Here is a 12,520-nt window from a genome sequence, read left to right as displayed (position 1 = left end):
GTGAACGCTGTGACCAGAAGACAAAGGAAACTGGGGGGGGGAGGTGGGAAGGAAACAAGGTATTTACCTCCCGGCCCTCCTTTAGGGGAGGTCTGGTTACCAGCTCCGAAGTTCAAGCAGATGTCTCAGTCCTCTGGTGGCCATCTCAGGGGTGCTTAGGAGCCCCCTTGGGGGTCTTCGCGGCCAGCCGAGAAGCAAGGGGGGTGTCCCTCTCCGGCGGGGGGCTCTACTCGGGGCCGAGAGCAGTTTGCTGTTTGCGTCACCGCAGGGGAACGCCCTTGGCGGACAGATGGGATACGGACTCTTGAACCGTGCCAGGGCAGGAAGTGCTGGATCACCTTTGTGAAACACCATTATCACCTTGTCTGTTGTCTCACCACTGAGAACTGCTGGGCAAAGTGCTCAACGGTGTCGCCAAAGAGGCCGACCTGGGACCAATGCTTCGTAGAGTGGTGAATGGATGGCAGTAGTATTCAGCTTGCTGTTAATACAACCGCTCGGCTCTGAAGAAAAAGTCTGAATGAACCTGCTTCCAATCTCCCCTTTATACCCGTATGTCTGGGGGGTGGCAGGCAAATTCAACACACCAATTTCTCATTGGCCTTTTCTCAAAGATCTGAAGGTGAATCGGGTTCCCAAGAGTGACCCCTAGTGTCACTATTCGACACAACGTCGAAGTGAGTGACAGAAGGGGAACTGTCTGACAGTTTGTCTAAGAACTTTGGTCATGCCTCACAGAGATGTATTTCTCTTCACTGAAAAACATATTCACCGACATATTTGGCTTTGGCACAAATTATTGTGACACATTTACACATTTTTAAAACATACAGTACAGCATTTAACATTGTTCAGGTGTACTAGGGCACTGTGCTGTTAACACTGAAAATACACTCAAAGATTACAGTCACAAACGCCTCACCATCAGAGTCCTTTGCTGTATAATGAAGGTCAACCATTGCAAACATTGTTTTTTCTTTGTGTACTTTTTATGTTAACTACATTATGTTAAGATCTCTATGAAATTAACAGGTGGAGCTGAAAATCTCAAGCTTTCAAAAAAGCTCAACACAACTTGCATTGATACCTGTAACCAGGGCTGTAGCCAGGTAATCTGGACCCCTTTCCTATTAAAAAATATAGTTTCAAATTTGTTGTAGGACCCTGTGTACCTCTAGGCCCCTCGAATCATTACCACCTTTCACCCCACTACGGCCCTGCCTGTATCTATGGGCATGGACAGTGCTATCATGATGACATCAGAAATAGATGACTAAATGAGATAAAGGCTTTTTCACAATATTTACTCCTGTGTTTATGTTTGTAGGCCATATTCATTTACAGTTAATTTAGTTATTACTATTAAGGGGAAAGTCATAGATAGATAGATAGAATTGTAGGTTTTATTTAGTTGAAAACACTTGTGATAGTTACTTTCAAAAAGTATGCTACAAAAACAGAAATATTCAATTGCTATTTCTTCATTACCATGACTAAATTTACAATTTGACCACTCATCGGAAACCCAGTAACTTTAGACTTGGCTTGATTCTTATGTCATGCCAATCAAAACATTATGAAAGTGTCTGCCACAAGAGGGCTTTACTTACCTCAACATCCTCATAACATAAATTACAGAGCTTGGTTAAAACACAGGAAGCATTTAGATGAGCAACATGAGACATTTTGAATGTGGATTTTTTTTGTTGTTTTTCATACAATGCATTACATAATCTATTTGAGACACTATAAAACTTCAGTTCAACTGTAGTTATCCATTCAACATATAACACAAACACTTTTCTAATACACTATATTTATGTATAATGTATGTCCTTTGTCACAACAATGTGAAAAAATCAGCAGGCATGTAATGGGAGCTACTACATGTTACTTTATTTATAATTAAAAGTTTAAATAAAAATATTACAACTTATAAATATATTCTGTTTATACATTTGAGAACAGTGAAAACAGTCAATTTTAGTCACTCAGAATGAACAATAACCTTATTAGTATAAAAGTAGACAATATATTAAGTTATATGGGCCTAGCTGTATGAGTTGAACACAAACCTCAAAACACTTCAAAAAAGTAAATAATTCTATTCCCTTTTTTTAAATACATTCTTCAAATGTGACCAACTGCCTTGGCTCATTTGAATACAACAACTGTATGTTAATTTACCTTCAATTTTTCCTTAATAAAAAAAAAATAAAAAATTGGCTTGCTCCACTTGCTGGAGATAAAGCATTCCAGTGTCTTATTCTTATGAAAACAGTTGATGTAGATCAGCTTAATATGACTTGCTTGACTGATCGGATTAGTGTGACTCACTAGCAGTATATAACTAGTGGTAACCTGTGTGAAAAAACCACCCATAAAAATCAATACCAAGACCAGCCATCCAACACCCCTATCAGAAAACATTCCATCATATTCATCTATCATCTATTTAACTTGTATTTTTATAAATAACAATGCTGAGTTTCTTGCCTTATAGAAGCACAAATGTATAGCATTAAGGCTCTATAGCCTTAAAATTTTTATGATACATTTATCATTTACATCATCATACCTTGATATGATGTTGGACAAAATGTGAAGATAGGATGTCATTACAGGTTGTTACATTCAGCTGTCGATGATTCAAATATTCTATATATGAAAATGCATTTCATTGAAAAACTACTCACTCCGAATTAGCTTACTACTTCTGTTTTGGAATACAACATTGTTTGTATTTGTTTTTTTGGCAGTGATGACATCCGTTATGATGACGTACTTAGTACAGTCTCTTCAAAATCAGGCATCAACGGTACCTCTTGCCCTTTTTCATTTTGACTCATAAAAAAACTGAAACAAAACAAAGCTCACTTATATATATCACTTGAGAGGAAAATGTGTCATGCTTCCGAGAAGATCATGAGATGTGATCTTCATGTTTCGAAAGGAAATAAAAGAAAGAAAAAAACACCAAGAAAGTATCACAACCCCTACGCAATCCATGTTAATGTCAATGCGCATTTCCTAGTACAACAGCTGGAAGATCTCAGATGTTTGATCTTGATACCACGTTGAAATTTTTAGTTTAAAGCTTAACAGGAATATAAACTGCAAGAACGGTTGCCACCGTTAAAATCGGACATGGATTTAGGTGTTCATCTGGGACAATCACTCATCTACGCAATATTTTCACCAATGCTCCACTGTCTACCAGCTGTCTGACCATTTAAGGAAAGTGATATAGGTGGAGATGGGACGAGCATCGATGTTCACCATATCACTTGGAAATGCTCGCACTGATAATTGGTTTGCCAATTTCATGTTCATCAGAAGAAAAGTGTGGAGCTTTGCATCTTGCACCGTGTTGGCACTCACCATCTGAGTGTCATGTGCGGCAGCAAATATCTGTGTATTTTCACCATAGTTGAAATCCACTAGAAGTTTAAGCTCTACAGGAGAGCTGCTGTTACTTTGAGTCTTCAACTTGAAGTTGACCTGTATGTAGACCAGGTAAACACCACTCTCTCGAATGACTATCCACATGTGTTCGTTATCCAGAATACTCTCATTCCTGTGTTCCTCCCACTCATCCGTCCACTTTAAATGACCACTTGTCTGATTGTAATGATAAGCTAGAAGAAAATCAAAGACAGGGATACATATAGCAAGAGTTATCTTTACGTTGTGGAATCAGAAAGGTGATTGATATATATGAAAATATGTCATCTGGCACTTATAATGTGAAAATGTAACTTTATGCAAAAAGGATTTTGTTAATAAACATATGGCTTAGACAACATATGCAGTTTTTATTACATTAATGAATCACCTTTTAAAAGCCAATACTCTCGAGAGGGTTGACGTCTGAACATACTCTCAGTGGCTGTCTGATCGAACAGAGAAGAAGCTAGATGAAAAGAAACATTTGTTTGTCAGATATCCATTTTGAATCAATGCTGAAAAAAACAAAAACTATTACTGCATGCATAAATATGCTATTAAGAGGGGCACAGGAAGTGATACAGCGCTGAAGTGGACCACAAAAAACTTCCAGAAATGCACAGTGACACACCCAGAGCACAACTGCAACCAAAGAATCTTACAATAGACTCCCAGAAGACACAAAAAAGCACAAATGTCTAAGTTCCCTAAAATGTCATTTCAATATATAGGGAGTATTTAATACATAGTGTTCCAAAGAACATATGTAGGAAACTGTCACAACTCTAAATATAACTCACAGGCACTTTATCTTTCTGTCTAATCCTATCCCTACCAAAAATGTAACATGGTACTTCTTTTGGCCAAAATACCATACTTATTTGTTACAATTATTCTTGCTAGTATATAACAATTATAAATGTATAAAAGATTATTTATTTTACTGTCTGTGTAAGAAGCTTCTTTCTGTCATTTTAATTTATTTTTGAATCCTTATTATCATTTATATTTTAGATTACTCAAACCAATTGTCTGCAGTAACTATCTGCAACTACAGAATTTTTGAGGAAACTGATTTCTATAAAAAATGTATGAGTACCAGAATTTTTGTTAACTTTTCTTTCCCATTTATTTATTTATAAACATATCTTTATTACGAGGATTAACCCCTTGAGATGAAGCATCTCGTTTTCGAGGGGGTCCTCCAATACATCAAAGCAAAAAAAAAAAAAAAAAAAAAACAGCAGAGCAAATATCACGGTCAAAAACCGCACAACAAAACACAACAACACACACACACCAGCTCACAATGCTCAACCCCACCCCAACCAACATGATCCCTATAGATAACATGATAGAGAAACAACCACATGACTAGCATTGCACAAGGTCAAGGACTAAGAGTAATACAAAAAGAAAAAAAATATATAAATTGAGGATAAAAATAACAATAATAATAAATAAATGAATAAAAATGAAGACATAAAAATTAGAATTAATAAACACATGACTAATGAAGCCCATGGTCAAACAAACAAAACTAGAAACAAAGACAAATATTCTGAAGATATTCCCCGAGAGCCCTTCGAAACGCTGTAAGTGAAGTTAAAGAACGGATAAAAAGAGGAAGATTGTTCCAATCATATGGAGCCTTAAAACAAAATGCATATTTCCCTACTTGTTTTTTAACTCTAGGAACAACAAAAAAATCTGATCATTGTATCGCAGGCTGTATAGCGAATTATAAAGCACCAAGTGTTGCTTGAGATAAACTGGATAATTCAAGTAAAAACTTTTAAAAATAAACTGTAACCAGTGAGACTGTCTCCTGGCAGAAGGGGCCAACCAGGACAACTGTCTGTATAACACACAGTGGTGTGTCCTGAAGGGACAACGGAGAACAAAACGGCAAAGACTGTTGTAGACAACATCAATGGAATGCAAACAAGAAGCAGGAGAGTTCTGATAAATAATGTCGGCATAGTCCAAAATAGGCAGAAGCAGCTGTAAGACTATTCTTTTCCTGACCGGAAAATTAAAACATTTAACAGATTGATAAAGTATTTTAAGACGAGAGTAAAGTTTGTTTGTCAATGCTTGTACATGAGTTTTGAAAGATAAATCAGTTTCCAACCAAACACCAAGATATTTAAAGGTCTCAGTTGACTCTAAAGGAGAGGAATCAAGAAAACAAAGATTAAGGTTGTTTTCACCTATATCCAAGGTTTTTCTATGGAATAATAAAGAGTAGGACTTTGATTTATTAAGGAGAAGTTTATTTGCCAATAGCCACTGCTGTATAGAATTAAAGTCATACTGTAAAGCGAGGTTTATCCCGGAGATAGTGGGTTTACTACAGTAAATGACTGTATCATCGGCATAAAGATGAATATTACAGTCTGTACAACATAATGGCATGTCATTAATAAAAATAGAAAATAATAATGGTCCCAAAGAAGAACCTTGAGGGATGCCTTTTACTATACCTGTATAATCTGACTGACAACCCCTGTAGGACACACCCTGACGACGATGATGAAAATAGCTATTAAACCAGAGTAAAGATGATCTCGCGAGACCAATAGCATGCAATTTATCTAACAGAATATAGTGATCAACTAAATCCAATAAATAAAAAAGAGCTATCACATTTAAAGAGCTATCACATGTTTCTGGATGAAACATGATCTAGTCTAGGTCAATATAAAACCACGTGCAAGAAAAATGCACATATTCACAAATTACACAAGCAACAGGCTTATTGGCGATATGTGGTAAACTTACCATTACGGATGTTACATCTTTGGCATTCCGGCACCTGTTGAAGTTATGGAAAGTCATATCATCATGTCATGTACATTTCTCTACAAAACAGAGAGCAAGCTGACTAAATGCCGTTCACAATGAACACGTTATTGCGTCCGTCCCCGCTGTTTTTTTTTTTTTATGTATTTGTATTTTTATTGTTGTTTTCTATGTAAACATTCGCTAGACAGACGTCTTTGATAGTTGTCCGCGTTTTTAGAAGCCGTGCCAGGATAATAAACTCCTGTTAAACTGTCAAGTGTTGAAAATCTCGAGGCACCTGCGCAAATACACGTTTGGTGTGAACGGCCCTTGATATAAGAACAATAGTACGGTTTTAATAGTAAGTCTTTATTTACAAACATGCCCCCTTAACCATGTAACTTGACCATCCGTGGTTCTCAAAGGGAATTACTAAAGTAGGTTTCTTGCAGAAAACGTTTTTTTTTCGGCACAAGAAGCATCTGTAAACTGAGGCTCGTTTAGACAACTTTTCTCTCATTCATTTTGACAAAGTTGTGCTTCAAATTGTAAATTATACCGGTTCAGAAAATTCTTTGGTTATCTTCATAATAATAATAATAATCTAAAACCGATCATGCATTTTATTAAGTTATATAAGTCTTAAATAACAAAATTTGTTTTCGAAATGAAAGTTTAAGGCAGCAGATCCTGGTATATTTACCTTCGGCAGAAAAACATATGTCAAGCATGACGCAATTAAAATAACGACAAAAACTATGCATGTCCATGTTACATGCACTCTGGCGGTGCGCGCCGTCTCCATGCCTGCTCCTCAAGATGCTGAATAACCGCAGTCTCAGACTGGAAGTGTCTCTTGTGCATACCGGATAAAGTAGTCGACTGTAATCAGTTTTGGGTCTCCCACGCATTCAACACTACGCTATTAACTCCGCTTCACCTGTGGGTGAGACAAGGGTGGATGTGAACTTATGTGACAGTAAAGAAATGTGGCTTTCACTACAGGCTTTTAACTTATATCTTAGCTCAATAGTCAAAAGTTTTATTTTATTTCTGTTTTTATTAACTATCCACACTAAACCATTATCATTTAAGTTGCTTTTAAATATGAAACGTAACCTTGTACAGGTGCTGGTCATATAATTAGAATATCATCAAAAAGTTGATTTATTTCAGTAATTCCATTCAAAAAGTGAAACTTGGATAATGTATACATTCATTACACACAGACTGATATATTTCAAGTGTTCATTCCTTTTAATTTTGATGATTATAACTGACAACTAATGAAAAACCCCAAAATCAGTATCTCTGAAAATTAGAATATTGTGAAAAGGTTCAGTATTGAAGACACCGGGTGCCACAATCTAATCAGCTAATTAACTCAAAACACCTGCAAAGGCCTTTAAATGGTCTCTCAGTCTAGTTCTGTAGGCTACACAATCATGGGGAAGACTGCTGACTTGACAGCTGTCCAAAAGACGACCATTGACACCTTGCACAAGGAGGGTAAGACACAAAAGGTCATTGCTAAAGAGGTTGGCTGTTCACAGAGCTCTGTGTCCAAGCACATTAATAGAGAGGCGAAGGGAAGGAATAGATGTGGTAGAAAAAAAAGTGTACAAGCAATAGGGATAACCGCACCCTGGAGAGGATTGTGAAACAACCCATTCAAAAATGTGGGGGAGATTCACAAAGAGTGGACTGCAGCTGGAGTCAGTGCGTCAGGAACCACCACGCACAGACGTATGCAAGACATGGATTTCAGCTGTCGCATTCCTTGTGTCAAGCTACTCTTGAACAAGATACCACGTCAGAAGCATCTCGCCTGGGGTAAAGACAAAAAGGACTGGACTGCTGCTGAGTGGTCCAAAGTTATGTTCTCTGATGAAAGTAAATGTTGCATTTCCTTTGGAAATCAAGGTCCCAGAGTCTGGAGGAAGAGAGGAGAGGCACACAATCCAAGATGCTTGAAGTCCAGTGTAAAGTTTCCACAGTCAGTGATGGTTTGGGGTGCCATGTCATCTGCTGGTGTTGGTTCACTGTGTTTTCTGAGGTCCAAGGTCAACGCAGCCATCTACCAGGAAGTTTTAGAGCACTTCATGCTTCCTGCTGCTGACCAACTTTATGGAGATGCAGATTTCATTTTCCAACAGGACTTGGCACCTGCACACAGTGCCAAAGCTACCAGTACCTGGTTTAAGGACCATGGTATCCCTGTTCTTAATTGGCCAGCAAACTCACCTGACCTTAACCCTATAGAAAATCTATGGGGTATTGTGAAGAGGAAGATGCGATACGCCAGACCCAACAATGCAGAAGAGCTGAAGGCCACTATCAGAGCAACCTGGGCTCTCATAACACCCGAGCAGTGCCACAGACTGATCGACTCCATGCCATGCCGCATTGCTGCAGTAATTCAGGCAAAAGGAGCCCCAACTAAGTATTGAGTGCTGTACATGCTCATACTTTTCATGTTCATACTTTTCAGTTGGCCAACATTTCTAAAAATCCTTTTTTTGTATTGGTCTTAAGTAATATTCAAATTTTTGGAGATACTGAATTTGAGATTTTCATTAGTTGTCAGTTTTAATGAAATAAACATTTGAAATATATCAGTCTGTAATGAATGAATATAATGTCCAAGTTTCACTTTTTGAATGGAATTACATTTTACATTTACATTTATGCATTTTGGAATGCAAAGCGACTTACAGTGCAATTATTACAGGGACAATCCCCCCGGAGCAACCTGGAGTTAAGTGCCTTGCTCAAGGACACAATGGTGGTGGACGTGGGGTTAGAACCTGTGACCTTCTGATTAACAGCCCTGTGCTTTAGCCACTACGTCAGTATGAATAACTGAAATAAATCAACTTTTTGATGATATTCTAATTATATGACCAGCACCTGTGTATATATAAAGTAGGCCTACTGTGCAAAAGTTTTAGGCCCTTGTAAAAATGTTGCATAGTGAGGATATCTTCAAAAATAATTGCATAAATACTTTTCATTCCTCATTTAACATCATACAAAGTCCAGTAAACATCCATCCATCCATCGTCAACCGCTTATCCTGTGTACAGGGTCGCGGGGGGCTGGAGCCTATCCCAGCTAACATTGGGCGAAAGGCGGGGGACACCCTGGACAGGTTGCCAGTCCATCGCAGGGCCACACATAGACAGACATACACTCACACTCACCTCCACATCTCCAATAAACATAAAAAAGCAAAATCGATATTCAGTGTGACCACCTTTGCCTTTAAAACTGTCTAACATTTATATTTCTTATTGACACTAAAGCTGAAGATATAAATAACCATCTTAAGACAAATGCTTTTGTGAAACATCTTATGTGTGTGTATGTGTATGTATATATATATATATATACACACACACACACACACACACACAAGCACGGTACTTTGCAAATGTAAATTTTTCTCTAAAACATTTGTCTTGAAACAGTTATTTATTCTGCTTTTGGTGAAACTATGTACAGTTTAATTATTACATATGTACATGCACAGCTAATCCAAATACAAGGACAACATTATTAGATGTAAAAATGTATCAGTTGTTTCCAATTCTTCACTAAATTATTTTTAGGTATGATGTTTTTATACAGATTTGATGTTGCCGGTTTTGACTGAGAAGCAGATCTGTAATTAAAATTATACTTGAATTAAGTTTATGCCCGTTATGATTTTTATGCTGATAAATTCACCACACCGGGAAAAAAAAAATTATGGCTTATTTTCACTTATTTTGGTGAGGCAAGTGGCTTATTTTTGGCTTGTTTCTCTTGCGAGATCTGGCAACACAACAACTGGCATTTCATCCACACTTATCAGAGTAATGCCATTATAAAAAGAACATAATTAACCGTTCTTATGTTTTATTCCAACCAATTACCTTTTGGAAAGGAGGTTGCAGAATAAACCGGAACGTAAAAAATATTGTTTTTAATCAGAACGAACTGAAATTAAAATAAATTTGTTTTCAGTCCCTGCAAGAGACCACCCTTTTGTTTTTTTCCCCTTGCTAATGTTAACTGGAAGCCATAAGATATATCTGTGATCAGTCATGCAAACAATGTCATGACATCCATGTTCCCATTGGATGTGGGTGTTAGCAGCATGAGCAAAAGATATGCTTGGGTCTTTAGGGAGATACAACCTTATTATAAGCATCTGCAGCTCATCGTTTGATTCCGCCACAAATTGTTTTCCAGTAATATTTCTTTGATATGACTCACATTTTAGACTCACATCGGTTACTCTGTTTACATAAGTCACAAAATAAATTTCCAAAAGAGGGCAGTTTCCCAGATTATATCAAAGTAAGAAAAGTAAATGCCCGCAAACGTCTTCCATTTCGAAGGCCTACGGGCCTCTATGATGCCACGATGACATCAAATTCCACCCGTCAGCATTCTGTTGGCTAAGCAACGTGGATTTCCGGCACCATGTGTTCAGATTAATGTAAATGGAGAAAGGTCACAAAACCAGACTCAAGATTTGTGATGCACAATGAGGATTCACATCTCCATCTATGGCTCAACCTTAAGGTACTTGATTTGTTTTGTCAATACATTAACAATACAACTCAACATTAAAAAAGCAAAGGCTACAGGGGCTTCAGTGTGGGGGTTTACATTACATTTTGCAAAGCCACTGCATGTGGGATTGAGGATGATCTTGGCAAGAACCTCAGCATCTCTCACTGTACATTATGTCATGGTAACAGTATTTACAGGAAGACAAGTGAGAGGCAGGAAAGAGTCTTAGAACATCAGTTTGTTTCCACTCGATGTGCTCTCCATTAGCAAAATGGAAAAATGCAGTGTTAACTGGGACAGGAGATTGGTGTCAATCATATTTTTTTTTTTTTAAATCACTCCTACAGATTATCTGCCCTAAATCATAGCTTTGTGTTTGACAATATCGATAGCTGATATTATTCCCATATGACATTTCCATGACAGAATAAAGTGAGTGAAGTAATGTGTACATGAAATAGTTTCAATATATGTTTCATATGTCACAATATATTATGGCTAATTTATATATTATAGTCTATCTATCTAACATTAAGTAAAGCACTTTGCCAAATGTGAGATTTCCACATATGATTAAACTACTCAAGCAGCATTATCACAACATCCCTTCTTGTATGCATTTTAATGGCAAGGTTATTCCTTTTATAGTGATGTACAGCGTCCAAATACTAAATATATATTGAAGTGAGTTTGAAATGCACTTTATGTTGATGCATGTAGCGTAACAATGCAGGTATTAAGTTAAAATGTTGATTTAATAATTTGTTTTTATTTAAGGACCCTGATGAAAATTAACCATGGTTTTACTAGAGTAATAGTGCAGTAACAATGACTGCTGACATGACATGGTTTTCTGAGCAAAAATCATGGTTTTGATACAATTAAGCATTAATAACATAATGTATTTTCCATATAGTAACCATGATTTTACAATACTGTATATTATAACCATGACAGTAACCATGTTGATTTTGTGGTTACTATGATAAGTATGGATATTATTATTGTTATTATGGTTACTGTTGTAAAACCATGATTGTTATTTAAGGGCAAACCTGTTGAAGTGTTTACCAAATAGACCATATATGGTCTGCACTTTTATATATATATATATATATATACATACACACACACAGTTGAAGTAAGAAGTTTACATACACTTAGGTTGAAGTCATTAAATCAAATTTTTAACCACTCCACATATTTCATATTAGCCGTATTTACACTTACTACCACCTCTGGAGTTGTGAGTTTGAATCCAGGGTGTGCTGAGTGATTCCAGCCAGGTCTTCCAAGCAACCAAATTGTTCCGTTTGCTAAGGAGGGTAGAGTCACATGGGGTAACCTTTGTGGTCGCTATAATGTGGCTCTCGCTCTCTATGGGGTGCGTTGTGAGTAGTGCATGGATGCCGCGGAGAATAGCGTGAAGCCTCCACACGCACTATGTCTCCACGGTAATGCGCTCAACAAGCCACGTGATAAGATGCATGGAATGATGGTCTCAGATGCAGAGGCAACTAAGATTCGTCCTCCGCGGCCTAGATTGAGGCGAGTCACTACGCCACCACTAGGACTTAGAGCGCATTGGGAATTGGGCATTCCAAATTGGGGAGAAAAAGGGGAGAATATAAACAAAAAAGAAAAGAAAAAAGACATCTACTTTGTGCATGAAAGTAATTTCCAACAATTGTTTACAGACAGATTGTTTCACTTTTAATTGACT

General features: G+C 37.2%; 1 protein-coding gene across 1 annotated transcript; it reads right to left on the bottom strand.

The window, feature by feature from the left end:
- Positions 1-968: 968 nt before the first annotated feature.
- Positions 969-7,068, bottom strand: LOC127634204 (uncharacterized). Its single transcript, XM_052113667.1, has 4 exons — positions 6,938-7,068; positions 6,232-6,265; positions 3,836-3,913; positions 969-3,638 (listed from the first exon to the last, which is right to left on the bottom strand). The coding sequence occupies exons 1-4, from the start codon at positions 7,037-7,039 to the stop codon at positions 3,214-3,216; spliced, it is 639 nt and encodes a 212-aa protein (XP_051969627.1). The 5' UTR covers positions 7,040-7,068; the 3' UTR covers positions 969-3,213.
- Between the last annotated feature and the right edge of the window lie 5,452 nt (positions 7,069-12,520).

Source organism: Xyrauchen texanus, chromosome 4, assembly GCF_025860055.1.
Source record: "Xyrauchen texanus isolate HMW12.3.18 chromosome 4, RBS_HiC_50CHRs, whole genome shotgun sequence".
NCBI classification, from domain to species: Eukaryota; Metazoa; Chordata; class Actinopteri; order Cypriniformes; family Catostomidae; genus Xyrauchen; species Xyrauchen texanus.
The sequence above is the reverse complement of the archived record's forward strand: the minus strand, read 5'-3'. Positions and strand labels throughout refer to the sequence as shown.